General features: G+C 39.1%; 1 protein-coding gene across 5 annotated transcripts in view; it reads left to right on the top strand.

Moving 5' to 3' along the window:
- The window catches only part of furina (furin (paired basic amino acid cleaving enzyme) a), a 77,859-nt gene that overhangs the window by 18,052 nt on the left and 36,253 nt on the right, over positions 1–23,554 (top strand). For all 5 annotated transcript variants that reach the window (XM_062422108.1, XM_062422145.1, XM_062422118.1 and 2 more), the window contains exon 3: positions 20,172–20,270. In XM_062422108.1, the coding sequence (XP_062278092.1) occupies positions 20,172–20,270 (99 nt within the window). The remainder of the gene's footprint in view (positions 1–20,171; positions 20,271–23,554) is intronic.

Genomic DNA, 23,554 nt, shown 5'->3' with positions numbered 1-23,554 from the left:
GTGCTGCTTTGAAGTGCAGTAATGACAACGCTGCAAACACAGTTCAGTCAGAACTGTTGGACTCGGGCCCTTGTTTGATAGGGACCCATTAAAAGGCTGAAGTTTTCATCCGGAGAGGAATGTATCAGTTCTCATCTTGGGGCCATTGATCAGCAGCAGAGTGGAGCATCTCTGCAGTGTCTTTGGTCGCTCTGCTTTTGGCCGTTGTGTTGCTGTCAACGAGAGAGCCTCCTTTTATTCCATGCTGCGGCCTCTCGCTCACTAAGCAGACCCAGATCTCACTTCATCTCAGTGCAGCTGCTTTTCTTTGAAAGTTAATGAACTGCGGAGATTGACTGATCCTGTTTGCTCTGCTGGAGACTTCTGTGTTGAGAGGGAGAACTTGGAGCTAAAACACCAAAATGTAAATCCTAAACCATTACCACTGTATGACTGATACAGTGTGTTATTATTGATCTTCTAAAATGTTGAATTTTAAAAAGCAACTTAACTGTACTTAATAGAAAATCTTGTCACATTGATTTCTTTCCGTTATTATTGGAACACATAGATGTGACAGTTGCAAGAAAATGGAAACAAAAAACAATGGTGGAAAGAAACTTGTGTCAAGTGATTCATCTTGTTATTCAACCTGTCAGCAAACTAACATGTTGTTTTGTCATACCTTGAAGAACTGTTATGCAATTCAAAGAGGGAACTTTGCAAAGGGTTTAAATAAATTAAAGTTGACATTGCATCTCAAATATTCAGTAACCTCCAGGTAAACTTGGTAAGCCACCATGACAACTTGCAGGGCATATTGGGGACAACATGTTACACGTCATAAGGATGTGCTCTCGAAATGTCACGTGTACTGAGATGAGTGTATGGATATCATTCAGTAGCAGCATACTTTGAAATAACAATGCCATGAAAGAGACACAGATAAACTAGTACATATCTATTTGCAGACAGAGCATTGAACTTCATTCTGTTTGTCAGTATCTATCTGTAGCAGCTTCATGGAATCTCGCAAACAAAACAGAATCACACCTACACACTTCTTACAGCTGCAAAACAAGTTAGGCAACCAGAGAATAATAATAGTTCACTTCACCTTAACCCCTGTAGCTTATGCACAGATTATGATATGTTAGTGTAAAGAAATAGCTATTGGCATGATCTTTGTCTGTGTTCCTGTACGATACTTCATACTTGAGGCTTCACTTATTCTCTTGTGTTTTCCCGGCAATAGACTTTTGTCGTCTTCTTTGTACTAATCTCAATACAAAAACTGTTCTTCAAATTAAAATATGAGTTACCATGTATGCTGTATTTCTTTCTAGACATTTCTGAAAACAGTGTCTTATGTGTTTTGAGGTGTAGTTGATATGAAAAGCACCGTTCTCTCACTTCTACTATCAACACTTTCATCATAGTTGAACACTCTGGTAACATTTAGTAATCCTGTATTTTTTTGTGATTATTGGTCAAAGTACATCAGGTCAAACCAGTAATTGCTATCTTGTCAGAAGCCAGTAATGTTACCCATAATAATGATAGTGTCGGTTAACATCCTGAGAAGATAAAAAAACGACGTGTTAATCAGAGTTTCTGGACACATATCCTGAGGGATGACATAAATGTTTGGGCAAAGCCACCACCGGCTTCACTCATTCTCCTTAAGAAAACAACATTCTGACGAAAAGGATGAAGAAGAATAACAAACCGGTCAGCAGGAGGCTGTCTCCAGCCTAGAGCAAAGGAGTGAACACCCATACTGCCAGGGGTCCTGGGAACCGCAGCAGCAAAGGCCCAGCAGCACTCAGTCATTACTCTGCTCTCCCACAGAGGAGCGATGGGGGCTGGGATGGAGCACAACCACACACAGGTCACAGGGGCTGTAACAAGAGCCAGATGTACTGAGGGGACATGAAAATACGTGGACAGGCACCTCTCCAGTTTAATCATGGGCATGTACGCACACACAAACACAGGCACAGAGAAGGTTGAGGTATTTCATGACTGTCAGCACTGAAGAAAAAATGACTACCTTTAGTTGTGTTAACATGTGATTATTATAATAATAGTAATAATGGCATTAAGCTGCAATTTGTGATCATAAGAAAGTAATTGAAATAAAACTTAAAAACAGATTCAAGATTATACAACTTGAAGTATTAAATATTTCTACTTGCAAGTATACACTAGACTGCGCCAACAATATTCCACTGTACTATTTCAGGCGGCGTCTCCTGTAACTGCAACATCCCTGTTTTTTTCCGGCCATGGACCTTTTGTTGAATGTCATTTCCCGAACTTTCTCCCCTGTTAGCAATCTTTACTGTCAACTATCAAATAAAGGCAAAATGCCAGAAGAAATATGTGAAACACTGCAGGCTTGTGATCAAAAGTCTTGAATTCAAACCTTGGACTAATGGTAAAATCTGGGTGGGGGAAATGAACACATCACTTTAAGGAAGGCAGCCAAATCATTCTGTTTTTTAAACAATGAACTGACCCATCTGCTCCAGTGAACGCATGATAAGACAATGGTTGAACTGGGCAGCTTCTAGGTGCGAATGACTGTTATTGTTGCTGGAGAAAGAGCATTGTTACCCAGAGAATGTACTGGGGTTTTTTATAGTTAAGAGAGAGTTAAAAAGAAAAAAGTTTAATGTAAAGTAAAGTGTGCAAACTATGATACTCCTCCGTTATCCTCAGTTTAGTGGTTGAATGTTGAAAGTAAAATGGTTAAGTTCTTGGCAGCTGAAGTGATCCTCATTGTTCAGCGCTGTGTTAGCGGTAACCGATCTGTCTGTGGAAACAGTTGGTTTTGGCCTTTATCTCATGTCATGGAGCACACAACGAGGGCTCAACGCTCCTCTCTGACAGCTCTGTGTCTAACCAGGCCCTGTATGACCGAGCCTCCCTCTTCATGTTGTCGACGTACTCAGACGCACGCACACACACGCACACACACACAAGCTGAGCCAGGAGGCGGAGCAGTTGTTTGTGGTGCAATTTAGAAAGGGTAAGGGCTTAGATCTGATAAGCCTTTTACAATCAAAACAAAGGGGAGAACCGTTTAAAAGCCTGTAACTAACCTAATGGAGGCAGCAGTTTGGTAGGAATGCAGCATTTGGGTGGAGCTTTTCTTTATGACGCCTGCAAGCGTTTTTGTTTTTTTGTCATCTTTGTAACAGGAGTCCTGCTAAGTTGTAACAGATCTGCAGTTTCGAGCTGTTTGGTTGTGGTACAGTGTAGCAGAGATGCTGGATTTAGATTTCAGATCAGGTGTTGTTATCACTTATTTAGCTACACAGGACTGTCAGGGCTGGAAAAACAAGTTTCTGTTTGAGAAGATTTTAAATTTGTATTCCTGTGCACCATTAGGATCAAGTTTTTAAGCAATGTGTGGGAATTGTATTGTTTTTGCAGTACCAGTCAAATGTTTGGACACACTTTGTCATTTAAAGGAATAACTTTTGACTTGCACTGTACATGGCGTACAGTTCACAAACAACCACCACACATTTTGTGTGCCTACATCTTTCAAATGTTACTAAATGAGAATCTGAGGAACTTATTGTTTCTCTCTGTAGCCTCGTATTTATCCAAATGACCTAGAGCTGTCAGTACAGTTGCTTTTATTCACATACTGTGTCTTCTCTTGGAAGAAATCTTATCAAAATACTGTTTGGTGCAAATAAAAAATATTAAGTACAAACAAACAAACACATTATTCTTGCTTTCTTATCTCTCTTGTCGCATCATTAAATTAATATTTTAAGAGCTTTTTTTAGTGCTTCCAATCATGCACCAGGCTGTTTCCTCCTCCCAGCACTGCACACTGAGTGGGTGCTTATTTGTTTCTGAATGTTTCCAGTAATGTTTTGGTAACTTGCCAACTTGGCAGAAATGGTTGCTAAATGCACTGGAGGTAGAGGTTTTTTTTTTCCTCCCTGATATCCGTGTTTGTTCTTCCAGTGTGTTATATCATCTGCTTTATTGATGTGACAGCCTCATCAGGTCTTTGTGTTGTTCAGTTTCCATGGACGTCCTTAAAATTGGCCAGTTTGAGCTTGACAATGGAGTGACATGATTGCTAAAACACAGGGTTTCTGAATAGGCCATCTATTCATGTTGCAAAGGAAGTGGAGTGTATCATGTCTATGTACAGTATCAGTTGTTGGTGTGTGTTTGAGTATTCATGAATATTTTATTGCTGATGTAAGCTATGCATCAATGAGTTACAGTCTCCCCTTCCCCCCAACTCCTGACAATGTTTGTGAAATTGAATCCCTGGATGCCTGCTATTGAAGACGGAGCTCATCTTCTTTATTGTGTGTGATGATTTTGCTGACTGAAGCCACGCTATATAAGGCTGAATTGGATGCCTTATATAGTCATTTTTTTAACTGTGGGGGTTTGCTGCCACAGGGTTTTTGGATTGGGAATAATACAGTATACATGAACATTGTGCAGTTACTGTATCTTGTTTGGTTATGCTGAGAAAATAAATTGTAGCCCAAGGTATTATCCTGTATCATTTACGCTAATAGAGCTGGATGATGAAGTTGAAACACAATCAACAATGATTTCCTTTCCTGATGCCGATTTACATCACTACATGGCAAATGTATAAGGCTGGAGGCAATTGCTATTTTTTTTTTTACTATTGATCCATCTTCTGAATATTGTTTTGATTAATTGATTAAATGTCTCATAATGGTAAAATTGCATATCACAATTTATAAAACCTAAAGTCATTCAATTTACAATGCCCTTTTCTATTATGTTAATTTGCATTCATTTGGAAATGTATCTCCATTGTTAGGAAAATGTTTCTTGCTCGGCATTAGAAATGCAGCACAGTCCATACATCATGATGTAAATATAATTATTATCATATACATATATACGAGCCAGAGTCAGAAAGGGCTCAGCAGTGAAATGAGCTTTGAAAACCCCACATTTCTAGATTCCTGCCATTTTTACCACAGTATAGAGGAAACCAACTGCACAGGAAACATTGAAGAGGTTGTTTTCTAAGAAGTGTCCATCTGTTTGGATCTGTTTCTCGGGAGGCTTTCTCAGCTCAGGGAATGTTACCAATGTTTTGGACAGGATACTGTGGTAGCTATAGTTGGTGAGCCTCAGTGACTTGCTCTCATTCCCAGGGCAGTGGTCCAGACGATTTCAGCCCTTGTTGCCTCTGTATGAGAAGCCTTCTACACCGCTGTGGCGCTGAGTGGAGAGACTCCAGCTCCCAGGTTTCCCTGAGAGTCTAAGCCTGCGATTCCTGACTTTCCAATACACACAGTAAACCAGAAGATCTGCAATTATGGTGTATTGGAAATAGCTGAGTCCTGTGCTGAGTTTAGCTCTGAGGGAGTTTTCCCAACAAGTAGTTTCAGTGTTTAGTCCACAGAAAACAGTCAGCCTCCCACTTCTTTTCCAGACCTATAATAGTAGCTGTTTATGAAATAATCTCTCTCCCCCTCTCCGTCTCTCCCCCCCCAACACACAAAATGCAGCCTGGCACCTTTTATTATCCTTATTTTGGCACCAGGTCGGCTTGTTTGTCTATTTTTGGATTGTTCTCCATGTGACTTGTTTCTTTAGGTTACAGGAAATATGTTTTTTGCATAGTCATGATTACACACTGAGAGAGAAATGAAGGTGAACCACAAATGAATGTGTGGCTCATAGTGCATACTTTATTCCACCAAAGTAATTTTATGTTACAGAACATGATGTTCACCCCAAGAAAGGACAATTCTAAAATGTATTCATATTTATTATCAATATCTAACTGTATGCTGAGGAAATCAGACATAGTTTAAAGACAGAGTGGCATCCACGCAATCACAAACACATTGAGTGAGAAAATGTATCACAGTATCATGTTGATAGTGTTGTCAGACTCCAGGAAATGGTTGCGGTCAGCCTTCCTGTCATTGTTCCAGCTACCATGCAGCAGTGTGGTCTGGGCATCTAGCTAAAGCAACAGTTGTGGCAGTCAGCTGGACTGTGTCTGGAGCTTCAGACTGAATTGGACTCTTTAAGAGGATGAAATGTTCCGCATTTGTTAGGTGACCTGAAATGCCACCACAGGACAGTCACAGACTTGTAGAGAAACAGGGCACCACGTTGTGTCAGCATCAAGCGGGTTCAAGTAACTGAATGACACTTTTTTAGTATTCAGAATCAAATCACAATATTCATATTTTTGAACCAATAAGGAAAGCTGTCGCATTGTTTTTCTTGTTTTTAGTTATAATGTTAATGCATTACTGTAAGTGTCAGTTGTTCTTGTCAACAAACAGCATTAAAAAAACAAAACAAACTGAATTGATTATATTGACAAGTATTGCCTGTGTAGCGAAAGCATGATATGACATATATATATACTCTTATCAAAAGGGCCTCATTGTTACTATTAGAAACTATTACAAATGCATCAGAGAGCGACACTGTTGCACTGGGTTAGATGTGCCTTCATTATCATGAAAATGAAAGTTGATGAAGTTTATTTCCCACATACATGATAATGCTGCTTTAATCAGTTAAAGGAGCAAAAAATTTCTATTAATCCACAACTGAATATAGTCCCCATCAATTCTACATTTTCATTATCGTCATTACTACATTTAATGGATAACTGCAACTGTTTTAGGAAATGTCTTATCCTTTTTTTCCAAATTAGACATTATATTTGTGACCCGCTTTTGAAGATTTATATCTTCAGTTGGATCAATGGGCTTGGAGTTCAGCGCCACACACTTGGCAAACAACAGACTACGGTATTATTGGTTTTAGTCTTGACTTGTCGATTTGTTGAAAAGTACAGAATATTGACAGCCTTATCCTTTTAAATATTAAGTGACATGCTTTGTTATTATCATTTACATCCTAAAAGCACACATACAGTGAATGATTTCTGTTTTGGCTTTAATCTCAATTTGCCATAAAATGTACACGATTGGACTGTAGCACAGTATCATGATACAATGCTGCGATGTAATGACACAGTTGAGGGGTCAGTTGAGGTTTTGATTTTGAATTTTATTTGTGTGTCTTTGTGTTATATTAATACTGTGACAATCAAATGTCCCTGTGGGGAAAACTAAAGTATCAACAGGAGGAATTGATGGTACCGTAAGGTCACCACTACGCAGTTATTCTGTTATGTGTGGCTGTGTTGTTTTCACTCTCGCCTGCTGTGAATGAGATTGAGGAGGTGGTGGGGGAAGAGGACGCCTCGATGTGTGTGTACTCGGACAACCTGTGTCTGTGAGGACTCATCCAGCGGTAGAGCAGTGTCTGCCGTGACATGCTGTTTAATGACACCTTTACCACTGTCCAATTTAAACCTTCGCCAAACACACTTGAGACCTTTCACGATATGTTATTCTATGTTTGTTCTCTTGTCCTCTAAAGTGTGTTTGAATTGATGTCCAACGGCCAGACTATTTTTATAAAAGAAAGGGACATGAGCACAGAGGACAGATAAAGTTACAGGAAGTTTATTTGCCAGTCGAGCCATGTTGGCTTCATCACTGTGACAACAACATACTGTATGGAGTCTAAACAGTGTTGTAATCAGGGTCTGACATTAACACCTGCTAAGCACCAAATGAGGGTAGATCTTCTGTTTGGCAGGCTATCCGCCACACTGGTGGGTAAATGTTTGTACCAAAATAGTCATCTAATAAAATATCTGGCATGATGGCTTGGAGGAAATTACTCATGTCTATACACTGTAGACATGCGCACCATATGTGCGTCTAAACAGTGTTGAAAGACTGTAGGATCGATCAGGACAGTTTGAGGTGAAGGAGCTCCACCCACAGACTGCCTTGAGCGCCTCTAGTTTCACGGCACTGTTTACTGTACGAACCGACAGCTTCTCGGGATCGCAGCTCTCTGTTAAACCGTCACTTGCCACCGATCTGCTACTAGCTGCAGTGCAACATAATATGTTATTATCTCAATGATACATACTGAAACAAATGTACAGACAAGTGACAAATTAAAGGAAAAACCTGAAATAAAAGAGTGGAGAAACATATCAAATACAGATGCTTCTGTACACCAGGACTTGCTGAATGGTTTGATGATCATGAAAATGATGTGAATAAAATGCAAGGGCCTTTACAGTCACCAGATCTCAACGTAGTTGATCGCCTATGGAAGATTTTTTGGATCCACTTATAAGACAATGCTCTCCAACTTGGTCTTCAAATGTATTTAGTGATGTCTGTGATTGTCTCTAATGCCGTATGTCCTTTCTATCCTTCTGTCTGACTTAGTTTGTTATTCTGTCTATCTGCTGTACTCAGGTCTCTCTAGCAAAATACATTTTGATCTCAATGAGATTACTTGATTGCGTGACAGGGGATTTAAAAAAATCTACCAGTCCCCTTGGCAGACAAACAGTTAATTTTGGACACTGGCTGTAATCCACTGTATGGAAATCATGATAAAAAATAAGAAAACCCCCCCCCCCCCCCCTGAGGAAATGAACATCTGCACATTTTAGTTGATGCTATCAGGTGAAGCACACAGCCTCTCCCAAACTGTAAACAATCATTATCTGTGCTCACTTTCATAAAAAGGTTCAATCACCTTCGGAACACTGGGAAAGGCTGCTGAACTCAAATATACGCCAATAAAAATATCACAGTTAAGGGGTACACGCTCAACACATATTTTGAGGGCTGGTGGTGTGACATTGATGTTCGTTGACTGAGCTGAGGTGAATACTGTGCTCATAATATCTTTTGGTAATTCATCTTGCACGCACAGCTCCCTCTACACTCATGTTGTGTTACTTAAACTGTATCCATGTAGGACTTGATTGTGTTGTTTTCTGTGGCAGGATCACATATAATATGCAAGGCAATGCGCTGCTTAATGTCTATACACTCTCCACTCTCTGGAACGAGTGTCTGATTGATATTATTTTATGCCAGACCCAGCACAGCTTTATTTGACAGGGAGCTGAAATAAAGGCAGCCATGTCATATGAGTTTAATGTTCCTTGACAAGGAAGTGACTGCTTTTCATTCTCATAATGTAGATGAGAGTGGAGTTGTTTTGCGCTTTACTGCTGTCTATGAATAATTCTGTGTTGTATCTGCATTCAACATGTCTGCCCCCGATTGCTGAATTATTTGGTTGGAGGAACTCATTTGTTCACACTGCCTAGGGAATGGAAATTATGAATAATTTTGTTGATCGACATCCACCCACATAAATAAACACATCAATTTCAGATCAGTAGGAACAAAAGCATTACGCTGTGTGTATTGCATCAGTGGCGTCTGCAGCTGGACCCAGTGTGCATGTGTGTCTTTCTTACGATTAGAGCATGATGGGGTAAAATAAACCGTGATGACCCACTGAAAGCCTGATCCAATTTCTCTTAAATAGATTCGCTGCTTTCAACTAATTTCCGCTTTATTTAATTGTTGTTGACAGTATTTTCACTCAGCCTCATACTTATTGTGAATAAAATAATGTCATGCTGACTCATTTTAATCATTATTCTCAGGGCATTGCCTGTATAGCACCCCTTCATTTAAGCTGCATCTGTTTCACTACTGTGTTTTTTTCACATAAACATTCATTTCACAACACTCATCCTTACTGGACTTCTTACATTAGGCTTTTTCTTCGACCATTCAGGTGACACTTCAGAGTGTATTCTATGGAGTGAATGTGGGAACAGTATAAAGTCAGTTGATAACGTGTTATTCATTGCCACATCCGAGAAGTTATCTCATTGTATTCAGCTGTGATACTTATCCGTTCTTTTGAATTTTATATACTCCATATCAGATTCAGCCAGCCGTTATACACTACACAATAGCTGGGTGTTGCTTTCTTTGGCTTTACCTTCTTTAAAGAGGACTGAAATATTCAAGGAAATTATGCTGAACTTACAGGATGTCCTCTGGGTTATTGCAACAGATGAATATCGAAAGTGCTCTCAGAAATGGTCCATAGCTGGTTTCCTGGTACTGTTCACAGTTGTGATGCAGTTCATTTATGGGAAACTTTGATGTCAGCATAGATCTTAAAAAAATGTACCAGGTAGCTAGTAAATGGGTGTGACTGTATTGTGTGTTTATGCAGCTTTGATGATCCGTGTCACTAAGCTGGTCACATTTTGCAGACAAGGAACAGTTCAAGGAAGTAGCATTATAGACACATTTTCATTACACACAACCTTTTTGTGGTAGCTTATTTCATGACTTTCATGTGTGAGTAGTCACAGGATCAATTTTTAGCAACATCAGTTTCTCGCCTATTGCTGAACATTTATCTGTGAAATTGATGTTGGGACAGATTTGAGCTGGCGGAGAAAGTAAGTGTGTGTGGGTGTGTGTGTGTGTAGTGGCTTATAAGGCACCAGGTACCCATTATTTGATCAAATTCACCATTAAGTCTGGGGCGGAAGCAGCAAGAGGATTTTGTCCAGACTAAATTGAGAGCTTTGCGATAACATTATCGAAGCAGAAAGCCTCAGCTTGTAGTCTGTCCTCGAGCAAGACAATGGCAGCATAGATGAGTACTGACCGACGAGACAGTCATTCATTCAACCAGAATGACGTTATCAACCATTTTTCCATAATCTCTAAAGATGAGGTACGGGATGCATACCTGCAAAGGAATCTACACCAGTTATGTCTGGTTGGTGTCATGTTTTGAAAAGGACATACAGTAAAGGAATACAGTGCATCACAAAATTTGTTTTGCATTCCTAAGAAGAAATCCCCGTATTGTTCCTATCTTAGAACCTCTGCAAAATTGTTAGCATTTTTGCGAATTTACCAAATACGTTATCACCTATCTCCTGCTATCCTAACCCTCCTACAAAGATACTGCATTGTCAAAACTGAGCCTTAATTGATTTTTTTGTTGTAGCCTGATCTCCATGGAAACACAAGTAACAAATAGTCTTCGAAGGCTACCTCTCTTCCATCTATGTGGGGGATCTTGTTTTATTATCTGTCTTTCTTTCACCCCACTTCACCTACATTGCAGACAGGAGGAGCACAATGCATTTGAGGCTTTTTCAGAGTGAGGGGATCACAGTAATGTGTGTAGCCTCGGGCGCTGGCAGCAGTAGAACAAGGTTGTGGCTCAATTTCATGCCAGCCATGTGGAGCAGGACATTTTGGGTTGGGTTGAAATAACCAAACCAGCGATTGTGTAAAAAAGAACTTGGTGTGGAAAGTTTTAGCTTGACAAATGCGTGTTATCAAACCAACATGTCTAATGAAATTAACTTACTGAAGGAACTTTTTATGGAAACTTTTTTACTTTTTTAAGGAAAAAGTCCTTCACCAATATGGAAACATGTCCTCTTCACATTTTTTCAAAGTCACACTCACTGTTGCTGCTGTGCACCTTAGGGAAGATCATCATGACAGTCCATTAAATTGAAGTGCACAGAGGTGGGATACCTGTGGTGACTGCAGAGACAAAAGGACACAGTCCTCTGTGGAGAGAAGAGGACAGTGATGCTTTAGATGGAGAGTTTTTTAGGAAATTAAGACCCTCTAGTGGCCCCAGTGGCCCTTCATTGGGGTTGTTTGGTATTTCTGTCCACCAGCAGTGCTTTCAGTGCTTTAAGAGGAGAGAAGGGAGATAAAATTAGACACCAGAGTTAAATCTTATTAGCTCTTGTCCCACTGGCAATCACCTTTTGCGCTGCCTTTATTCTGTGTGTGTGTGTTTGTGTGTATGTGTGTCTGTCAGAGAAAGAGGGGGAGAAACAAGCAACAGGTTATTAATCTGATGTTATATTTGAAATGAATACTCACAGTTGTGTGTCTTCTTGCACTTGTAACATTTGCAGGCAGCCTAATAGAAAAATCCTCAGATTCAGCTGTCAGACTCATCGTCTGAGACATCACCCCCCTGTATACCTCCCTAAACTGACCTTTAAAATCTCTTTCAGTGCTATAAACCTCTCAAGTGACCTTTTTAAGAAAAAAAAAAAAGAAAAAAAAAACAGAAATTGGGTGACAAGTCTACAATTTTCAGCCTAATCATTTAATTCAGTGCTCGTATTATGTGACTCACTGTTGTCTTAACGTCTCTGCTCATGCTTATTCATCAGTGCACATTAATTCTGTCCAACCCAAGATATTATGCAGTGCGCTTTTATGTATACTTATATAATGGCGTTTATTGCAGCACTCCTGGCAGGGGGCCCTCAGGGACTGAGAGGCAATTTACCTGAGTTGAAATGCCAATGAATGCATGGTGAATCGTCTCTGTCAGTCTTCTCAGCTTGTCCTGTTTGAAGCAAAAACTAAATACTGTGTGCCATAAACAGGTGATAAACATATTTTTGAAGTCTTTTCTTTCATGTAAGCATTACTATCATCTGCTACTTGTGATTTCAAGAAGCCAAGAATACAAAAAGTCCCAGAAACAAACTGCTGTGAGTTGCAAGTTGTGTTAGTTTAATTGCCGGGGCCTTTGCAGATGCACACACTCAAAAAAACCTTAAAGAATAATGGAGGTGGTGTTGTTTGGGAGGCCAAGCCATGAATTGGCTTCAGTAGAAATGTATGTATGCTTTAATTGGGTTATGTTTGTTGCTGAATATAGATAATTTTCTGAAAGCTGAATAATGCAAAAAGTGGGTGATAATGAACTCAGGACACTATGAAAACAAACTTTGGCCACTTTTACATTGGAATAAGAAAAAAACCCCAAATGTAAATGAACCCAAGAATATAAAATCTAGCCAGTTATGAAGAGTATATTTTTCCCTTTATACTATATGTTGGTCAGTTTTACTGTACTATTTAATACAGATTCAAAGCTCAGATTAAATTTAATATTCCCTCATGGTGTCAAAAGCAATCATACAGTTTGCACTCGGTGTGATGGAACGGCCTCCCTCGTGATAAAACCTGCTCCCTCCCAGTCCCTTTCCAATTTCCTCCATCTCAGTTTAGCTGCTTCTCCTTGCCAGACACCCACCTCCTCCCCCCAAACACACACTGTTCCTAACTGGGTAAGTAGCGATGGATGCAGTCGAATTCTTCCGCTAATGAGGATGAGCTCATCAGGGCATCTGCATCAGAGTGGAGGACGTGTTTGGAGAGATCATCTCTTAAACTTCATATGAGTCTAATGGGGCGACCTTTGATTTCCAGCAGACTGATCATGAAAAGTTGTTTGTTTTTTCCGGCTCTGACAGATTTACCAGACAGGTGTGATTAGAGATTCATCATGATGGAAGTTCTGTGACACTGAAGCAGACAGGTTGGATCTGGTTCTCTTGATTTTACACTCTTTTATGTTGGGTTGTCTTTGAAAGCCCATATATGTGGAGTTCAGTCTATTAGATAATAAAATAAAATTGTCATTCCTTGCAATTTTTTTATGAGTTTTTGTTGTGTTATTTTATTTTTTCTAGATATGGTCAAATTGACCACATCATTTCTTTATTTTATTATTGGCTTGTTTTGGTTGGGTTATTACATTTTAACAGCAACAATTTTATTAAACTGTACATTTCTTTTTTCATTTTCTAGTTCAGCTAAAAGAATAACTGTTATCAGTGTTACGGCTCGTTTACACAGGAGAAGTCTCATCACTTTTTATTTTCACTTATTTGTTGGAATAATTTAATATTATGTATTTAACTACCTGAGAATGTATTGGTAATTACAACGTGAAGCATATTGTTACGTCTTCAAGCATCTAAAACTAGTACAGTTTTCCTTGAATTAGCCCTCCTACATATTGGTTTTCTTCTGTTTTATGCCTGTAACTAATAGTGATAATGTGTTGGGATAAAAAATAAAGCAATACACAGAGGAAGGTAAGCCACGTACAAACACGGATAAACTATATTTTAGAAAGTGAGTCATACCTTGCACTTGACTTTACCTTTTCTGTTACTAGTGAAGACTGTTTGTCTGTTGTACATCAAAACCTTCTGCGGCTGACTTTCGAGACTTAGAAGGCACTTGAGAAAAAGCTCTCATCCCAAGTTGTGTGCTCGGCCTACTTGATTTTTTTTTTTTTTTTTTTTTTTTTTTTTTTTTTTGAAAGTGTCATTTTCAGAAAAACGATGAATATCACAGCCAGCAGACTAATTCTTTAAAAGCCTCATTAGTGACAGTTAAACCCTAAATACCCTTTTACAAAGTCACCTGTCTTGCTGGAATTTCTTTTCCTTTTGCAATGAGGATGGCGTCAACTATACTGAATGAACCAAGAGCTTCTAAATTAATGGTCTTTTTTCTTTCTAATAGCTCTGTCCGGAAGACATATAAACAAAACACTGGATCAGCTCCGGCCACGGCTCACACAAAAGATTCACATCCATTAAGTTACAAGTGAATTACAGTGTGATCATGACTGTTTGTTACTTTATGTTGAAACACAGTTACTGAAAGTGATTTACACTTTGCGATTGTGACCCAAGCAGTGCAACATCTGACGAGAAGTATAAGATACCAGAATTTTACCTCAGGCACACTGGAGGAGATTGAGGCCAGTAAACTGATATTATTTGGAAATGCTGAAGAGTTCCCACTGATCAGTTGCCTCTTGTCTAAAGAAGCACGTCTCTGCTCAAAGAGGGTATTTTCGAAAACACTTCTCAGACTGAGATAAGAAAGACTCAGTCAGAACGACTCGGTCAGAATCCTTTCACTGCAGCACCTGCTGATTGTAGCTATGTTCAGGATGAGCCAATTCTGTGACATGACTTTTGACTACATCCTGGGGCTAAAGTTCACATCTCAGTCAGTCAGCCAGCTCTGACCTAGCGGGGGAGTGAGAGTATTCACTCATGGGCCAGAGGGTTATGGCTATTCTTTTTCTTTTACCACCCCTTTTCTTTTGTGGAAAAAAACCCATTCAAAAGCAGCCATGTTAGTGATTAAAATGTGGGACTAATGGGTTTATCAGGTCAGTGGCCATGTTGTCTTTCTTACACAGGGAAACAACAGAGCACTGAGCCATAGCGTGTCTACTTCTCAAATGTATTGACTTTTCTATAATAGATAATGATAGTCTTTACAAACCCAGTACAGCTGGGGCTTGTTTGGTGTTATAAGGCCAGTGTAGCTGTGTTTGTGTGCTGTTGGTTGCTGACTGTATCTGACTTTACCCTCACAGCACCATAAAGATCTCGCTGTGAAGAGTTAGTCATCTGAGGACAGCTCTCATCGACCCGTGAGCTAACAGCCCTGCAGCAGTTCTGCCATGACACTGTAAACTTTTTACACACCAGTCTACTCCATAAAGTCGAGGTGTGCTGCAGTGGTCGAGTCACTATATCCCCTATATGCCAATGCACAGGACACCCAAGGAGGATGGAGCATACAATAAGCTCATGTTTGTTAGTTTACTTATATGTATTTGTTGTTAAAAATAAGTATCTTCTACATTATGATCTCAGAAGTTGGCAAGAATAATTATTGTTGACTACATCAGTGTATTTTATATTTGCCTTAGTCTTGGTACAACATGACATTTTTACTGTGTAATTACTAGTTAATAAGTTGTTAAAATGTCATTGGATTGTTTAGAGTTGCATCACATCATGGCGCAATGTTTGTCTACATTAAAGCTGCACTTGTGTTGCAAACAAGTAAACATTATGTTTCCCTGAAATTATTCAGGCTCCCTTTCATCAGCAACTAACAAGATTTTACCGTTACCATTCAGTGTTGTCAGGACTATGATATCTACAGGTGTCATAACAGCCAACATAGTGACAGAAATTTTAGATTTTTTGAGTCTGTATTCATAAGAAATTTTAAAAGTGAGAGATGAGCAAGGGCAGGTGCGAGAAGGACAAGTGAAAGTGGAGGGTTTTCACTGGAAGATAAAGTTCCTCAGGCTTTGCGACTCAACATTAGACCTGAGAGGGAGATAATGATAGAGAAAATATTGGCACTGGGTGACTGATAGCAGGGTTTCAGAGGATGGAGAGTTAATCATCAGCAAACAGCAGAGTGCATGGCACAGGGTAATCTGATGTATGCAGACAAATGTATTTTCTGTGCAGATCAACAAGATGGGGACAGAATTCAGACTAAAGTCAAATATCAGGTGGAGAACAAAACTGAGGAATCAGTCATTGAAAAAGCCAAGAAATAGAAATACTTATACAAAAGCACGTGAAAGATGCAATCGATGTTTAGAAAGTAAGAGAAACCCCTAGTTTTGTGCACTATAACTCAGTCAAAAACATTGAACCAACACGCAGCTCAGTTTTGGGCTTTGTATATTATCTGTGTTTGAAGTGAGGCCCTCTGGATGAAGGATGGTCATTCTAATCACAGTGTCACCTTCTGGCCTCCTGTACCTGCTGAAGTCATTGAAGTATTTCTCAGCTGTCCTCCTCACTCAAATACCCCATATTTCACCATCGTGTTTAATCCATTTGCTTTTGTCAACACCATTAGAGGAAGAAATCTAGCTTCTCGTGAACAATCGAGGTAAACAGTCAACTGTGCCAAGAATCATAATCTGTATTTATAAACACGGCAGAGGAATGTGGCCAGTAGCTTGTGTTGACGCTGTGTTGATAAATAAGGTTGCACGGGTTTCCCTTATAAGGCCTCACAAACGTAACGATTCACACCTGCATGCTCTAGATGAATTTGTGTAATAGATACATTTTTGCATGCTAGCGACCATTAGCCCAAATCAGAATTGAGGAGATCAGATTAGATAGATAGCCCAGAGCCAGTATGCCAATAATTGTCTGTGGTCAGCTTTAAAATACCTATTGATTTCATTGTGACTATGTACATTTGGTAAAAAAAAACATTATTCTTATTCGTATAATATATACATTTTTTTTCTTGTTGTAAATTTGGGCAAGGTATGTCTTGTCTTGAGTCACATATGAGTAAAATAATCAGATGTGAGCTTCTCTGCCTTGAGTCTGAACGTAGCCTAAGCGTAGTTTGGCAGAAAGGCAGACCAGCTGTGCAAACTCATTTTCAGGTGTGCGGGGGCAGCGTGGTTTTTAAAAGAAACTGCTGGTCATGTCCAGCTGCCACTGTGGCAGACTGCGCCCCTGTCCTACCCGTTCACCGCTGCAAGTAATTAGACTCCAGCCTCATTATATAAACAAGTAGCCGGACTATTTTAGGAGAGTGTATGGCTTGTGCTTGCACACGTCTCACTTTCTCAATTTATCTTGACTCACTGATAAACAAAATATGATAATGACCTACATCCTGATTCCTCCCAAATCAACACAGTTAAATGTTAAGATGGGAAGGAAATATGTCAAGATTGATTAATCTGCAGCTTAGCCTCTTCTTCAAGTGGAATCTTGAAAATCCACAGGCTTTATTCTTGTCATTCACAGTTCCATATAGAAAACTGTTTCATATCACTTTATTGCAGCCCCAAAGTGTGTCTCCAGACATTGTTTGGCTCTTTGTAAAACATAATTGTGTCAACAGTCACTGGAGATGAGACACCAGACCTGATAAGTGTTTTCCCACAAGGTAAATTTGACAGGCGTAGAGGGAGCAAACATGCAAACAAACCAGCAGGCAGTAATTTTCCACTGTCTGTTACCATGCATTTTAATGAGGTTGATGGATTAATGCCTCACTCCAGTAATAGGCCACTCGGAGAGCACCAGTTAAGCTTGTTCTGCTCTATCAGTGCTTAGCTTATCGCATCAGTAATGGTCACTCGCAACTCCTGAACCGTCTGTTTTTCCACATTTTTTCCATCTCAATGTTTTTGTGGTAAATGGCTTTATTTTCCAGTGGAAAGCTGTTAAACCCGACAGAAACAATGTGGTCTCTGGATTAAATGGTCAAAAACATAAGCTCCTAAATGTAGTTGCTGATTGCCAGATGATAATTGAGCTGCAGGGTAAATATTTAGCGGCACTAGCATGGACTGACTTCTGCTAAGTGTGGTGGGAATATGTGTGGGTGAATATTTTTGTAACAGCTGAATAGTTTTTAATGTGATGTGTGGTGACCTCTGTGCCCCTGTATGTGTATATGTGCATGTAATGCAGGTGTACAAGTGTTTGTCTTGGAACAAATCTTTGTCCATTGTTCTGTTTCGGCTTGTGCCTGTGGGGCGGCTGTGGAAGTGTTCAGGCAAAGTTTCCTACCTATTTTAACATCTAAGGAAGTTAGTTTCATGAAGAAGACAGAGATGACACATAAGTTTTAGGGAATGATCATAAACATTTTGAAGACTTCTTAAGAATTTATCCTTTGAAGCACTTTATTGGTATACATCATTGATATGTGATGATTAAAGCATTCCAGCAGTTATTTTGTGATATTAATATTACACCCACATTTCCTCATAAGATATTGATCTCCTACAATTCCCAGAATTACTTTTGACAACCTCCAGATGTTTGTGAACTTGCCACACTTATCAGACGTCTGTACTTTTAGACGAAGAAAGCAATTAGCAATAGTAAAAAGAGAAAGTGGTTTTCCAGTTGACAGATAGTAAAAGTGGCACAGTTGAATAAAAACTCAGCGTGTGTTTTGGCTGTGTTACAATCTGCTGACGCTCCTGCTGTTGGACGTATTGAGGTCTGTGTCTTTAACAATCAATTGCACAATTTCTTACAGAATGGAGAGTTTTAGAAAAGTTTTTTTCACTTTTGATCCAGATGTGTGGACACCAGAACTTCCATGTTTTTCATTACTTTTTAAACTGCATTGCACTGTGCTGTGATTCCTTCACTGGCATTATTTTTCCTCTTGTAATGTCTCATCTGATAGAAAATACCTTGCTACAACAAAAGGTGCAGAAATGCAGAATGCCCCAACAGAAACTACGATAAGTGTGGCCATTGTCTGAACGGATGAATTGACCATCAACACATTGTTTCAAGAATGTTTTTTTTTTTTATTAGTGTTGATGTTATTCAGAGTTGCTTAATGGGTCCTGCTTACTCCGTCCATGTCTTTGATCAGTGTCCCACCTCCCAGGCTCTTATCTTGGCTAACACAATGGAGCCACTACCTGCTCTTATTCTCTTCCTCTTCAGTAAAGGGACCATCGGCTCAGCTAATGCCTTTGGATGTCAGCATTTTATCCCCTATTATATCCTGCATTTTCCTTTGGTCTTGCTCTTTTAATGGTTTTACAAACACAGACACTCACACACAGACACACAGACAGACACAGACACACACACTGTGATTGTGTTTCCACCTCTGAGCTGAATATCACTTTTAAGTGTGTCTTCCCTCTCGGTTATTTCCTCCCTATTGTCCACTGGCTTTGTGTGCAGGGGCTTTTTGTGTCAGCCTGGCTGGAATTGGCCCGTTTACTGTGATTAAATGGGAGCCGAGGAGTTTGGGGACTGAATCGTGCCTCTTTTGGAGCGAAGGAATGTTGCAGCACACACTGCAGTACCTCAGCTCCACATCAACCTTTGCTGGGACAAAAAGCATCCCAGTCTGTTGACAAAATCTGATTTGTTTTTTTCCATCACAATATATATAGCATGTGTATCTATGTTTATGCTGCTCATAAATATGTTCAACTGTGTACACTTAAAATGTGTGTAGTGATAATTTTGTTTACGACTATCAATTTAACTGCATTTCCCCATTTTCTCTTTAGTGAAACCATTAATAACAATTTAGAGCACACTGAGCAGTTAACAGCACCTGAGTGCTTCCACAGGGCTTTTTATTGATTGGCAGCTAAGCGTAGTATTTAACTCTGAATGTAAAAATGTTCCTTTGGACTCCTTTAAAATTGCTGTCTGACTTGATAACGTGCTACTGTATGTTCTTAGTCAAAAAATATATTTTTTTCAATTAATTTAATTAATCTAAAATGGAAAAAAGGGATTTACATTTACAGTCAAATAAAAGAGGAGAAAAACAAATTGATCCTCACATTCATGAGACATGGTTTGGTCTTTTTACTTGATAAATATTTCAAATTGTTAATACATTATCAAATTGATATTTTGTCAATCAGTGATTCAATCAATCACTGTTTGTACTGAATACTGCTCTGGACCATTTTGTAATTTTGACATGAAATGTAGAACTAGCACGATCATTAAAAGCTAATTAAAGCGATTATGATGTGCAGAATCATTGTTAAGATGACAGAGAGAGAATCAAATGGCCACATGTGGTAAATGATATTATCCTTTTGTTTTTTTTTAGGTATTTGGTGATTATTATCACTTCCGGCATCGTACACTGGTGAAGAGATCACTGTCAGATCACAGGGGGACACAAGTCCGTCTACAAAGAGATCCCAAGGTAAGAATGGATGTGGATGAGGTTTATTACTTCCACTTTCCGCTTCACACTTGTGTAAGTTGCAAACTGGACCAGGGCTGGCTTCCAAACTACTGGAAGTCGTGCTGGAAGCCCCGCCCCTTAAAAATGGATTTTCAAAGAGCGTAGACAGACTTTTCCCCATCAGCAGATGAATGTGAAAACAGTCTTCTAGTGTCAAAGTCTTTGCAGACATCATTCTGCACAGTGAAGCTCAAACATTCAACTGGAGGAACAAGAAGAAAAAACATATTTTTGAGTGTAGCGGGACTTGGATAACATTTAAAAATACATTTCTGTTCTAAAAAACAAGACACCGAAGTAAAAGCATGACTTAAAATAAAGGAACAATCTAAAGGAATCATCAGCCTCTGGAGATTTAACTTTAACAGAACCAAATAAAAAGAACACTATAATAATTTTGGGTAGGCCTATGTTAAAATGAGTAAAGCAATAGTAAGGATGCTGTAGGTTTTTAAAGTCAAACATACAGAGAATAAGAATAAATAATAGAATATAAGAACAAATAGCCTGCATCACAGCTTTAGCTTTGTCGTGTATTGTAATATTTTGGGTTGTTTTGTGTAACATCACACTGTTGTTTTTGAGAAGAGGGTTTGGACTGGATTCTCTTTATCCTCAGCATAAATCAATGTAGTTTTCACTTGACAGAAGCACTTCAGAGCTTTGTTGTAGCTGTTGCTGAAAGCTCTCTGAAGCTACCGTCAGTGTGACAACTATTAATTGGAACTGCTGGCTGATATTTAATTGTAGGTACTTCTTCGTGGTTCACTTGCTGACGAAGCTGTGCATCAGGACTACATTTAGGTGTTTTAAAAGAGTGCAGATCAGGCACTCCTGACAGCTGGCATACCCGGAGTGCAGTCTGCTACAATGAGCAATGAGTTGCAAATGACTCAAGCTTTATATAGCCATAGCCAGTACTGATCAATTAGGAATGCATTGATTTGATTGGCTCCTTTAGTCTGTCGTTGAGTCATCATCTGGGTTTTTGTCTCCCTCCTGATCTGAGCTCCTTCTTGTGTTAGTTTTTCTTCCTCTAATGATGAAGCCCAACCATCACCACTTGTGAAGTGTGAGAAAATGTTTTACACTATTTTCTCACAAGACTTTCTCTTCTTCTTCCTGCCTTTGTAATCTCAGGAAATCATATTTACATGTTTACATTTATAATCACCCGATTATTTGAGCCTGCCTCAGTTGGACTCCAAATAAATGGAGAATTTTCTAAAGATGATCAAAGCATTGAGATAAATTCTGCACATAAATCTGTAAGAGTGCAACTGCAAAAGCGATGATATACCACCTTAAAAAAAGTGAATGCAACCCGCCTAAAGGTGTCACTGGCCACTGGTCATATTTCCATGCTGTGCAGCCACACAGCACAGGTGCACACTGGGAATACAACAGTTTCTGCTGTCTTTGTCAACGTCCGTGTTAGAACTAGACCACCTCCCTCTTTGGGATTTCCTTCAGCACTGCGGCTCCATTTCCTGTTGTTGAATTCTTTTTTTCCCACAGCACCTCAGAGAAAGTGGAGCGTTGCAGTTTCAGGTCCCCCTGCCTGCTCAGGAACGGTCAAATCAGCTCTTCAGTACCTACAGGAATATACAAGATTTAGTGTTGTTTTATTTCATTATTTATTTTTAAATGAAGGCAGTGTTGAAATGCTGCAATAGCCTGCAATGTTTGCTACTCTGTTTGGTTTTTCTGTATGGACTCTCTGTGGTTTTACCACGATACATTTCTGTAACCGTGCTGCAATTAATGATCTGATCAAAGCTTTTATAAACCAGCCGAATGTTGCAAATTCGATTCACATTTGCATTAAGCCCACACTTTTATTTTCATTTTTTTAAAAGGGAAAAAAATTGAAACAATATTTCTAATAGGAGGGATTTTAAATGCTACAGAGACCGTCCCCTCAGCTTTTAAACTGGTCGAGATGAAGTCCGAACAAAAGGCACAGGAAACTCTCTTTGAAGAGTGTCTAATTACTGACAAAAGCACCTGGACCTCTGCCAGATCTCATATACCGGCTAACAGAGCCCTGTTAATAGTGTCTATTGAAGACTTACAGCTCAGGCCTATCTGCTACCTCCGTGCCTTCTGCTGCCTCCTGTTTTATTTATTTTTTGTTGTTTTTGGGAGTCAAACTTTGCATCAGTTTTTTTAAATTGAAATGTGAGAAAGAACAGGACAGACAAAGCAGAACAATGAGAACTTAACCACTCAATAATTTGTTTGACTGTGTTATCACCACTTACATTACTGTGACAAGAATGGTATTGGCTGCAACATGATAAAGCTTTCACATAAATATAAATGACAAAGCTAAAGAGCTGTACTATAACTGGTATTACTGTGTTCCCTTATGGCAATGATACTTTAGCTTAGACTTTTATTCAGCCTCAGAGAGAAGGTACTGTTTGTATAATAAAGTAGGCGGGTGGGGAATCTATTTGTTGACAGATAGGGCTCCCCACCTAAACCGTGCAGTCTCTTTGTGAACATTAGCTCTGCATTGGATTGGTCTGGATGTGTGAGATAGACACTGTTTTCCATTTTCAAAGCCCATTTATAATGAAAACGCTGTTTTTCAACTTCTGGGCTCTGTGTTCTGTCGCAGACTATTAAAGAATTTCAAAAGACACTTCACATAAAAATTGACAAGTAGAATATGGAAATGTTTGAAGTTACACTCCTGCCAGCAGTAGGAAATCTATTCGATATGAATTCTGAGTTTGGTGCTAAAAAATATAACCTGTATTGTTCCCGTTGTTGAGATGGAAGAAAACATTTAATTAGAAATAAAGACTTTGATCTCAAGTGTAGTTTAATATTCTTCAATGCACCATAGTTAATTTCACCACATACTCTTTGCTAAAGAATATAAGAGTACTATCAGGGCCATATTGTGTATTCCTAAATATACTTTTACTCTCTCATACATGGTTTAAAGAAAGATGCATGAAACTATGTGAAAAATGTTTAATATTTTGTAATGTGGTCTATTAGTATGGTTCATGATTAATTTCAATTTTTCATTTATTATTTTCCACACATTAAATAGAAAAAGTATTAGAAGTAAATATAAATCCGAGTGTACAGGAAGTTTACAGCATAAGCATCCTCATTTGTCTGAGTAGTTTATGGAAACACCCCATCCAATTATCTAACCTATCATTTCCTCACATCCAGGTCTGGAGCATTTCTCCTTCTAATGCAGTGCATACATAAGTAGA

This window comes from Scomber scombrus, chromosome 1 (assembly GCF_963691925.1).
Source record: "Scomber scombrus chromosome 1, fScoSco1.1, whole genome shotgun sequence".
NCBI classification, from domain to species: Eukaryota; Metazoa; Chordata; class Actinopteri; order Scombriformes; family Scombridae; genus Scomber; species Scomber scombrus.
The sequence above is the reverse complement of the archived record's forward strand: the minus strand, read 5'-3'. Positions and strand labels throughout refer to the sequence as shown.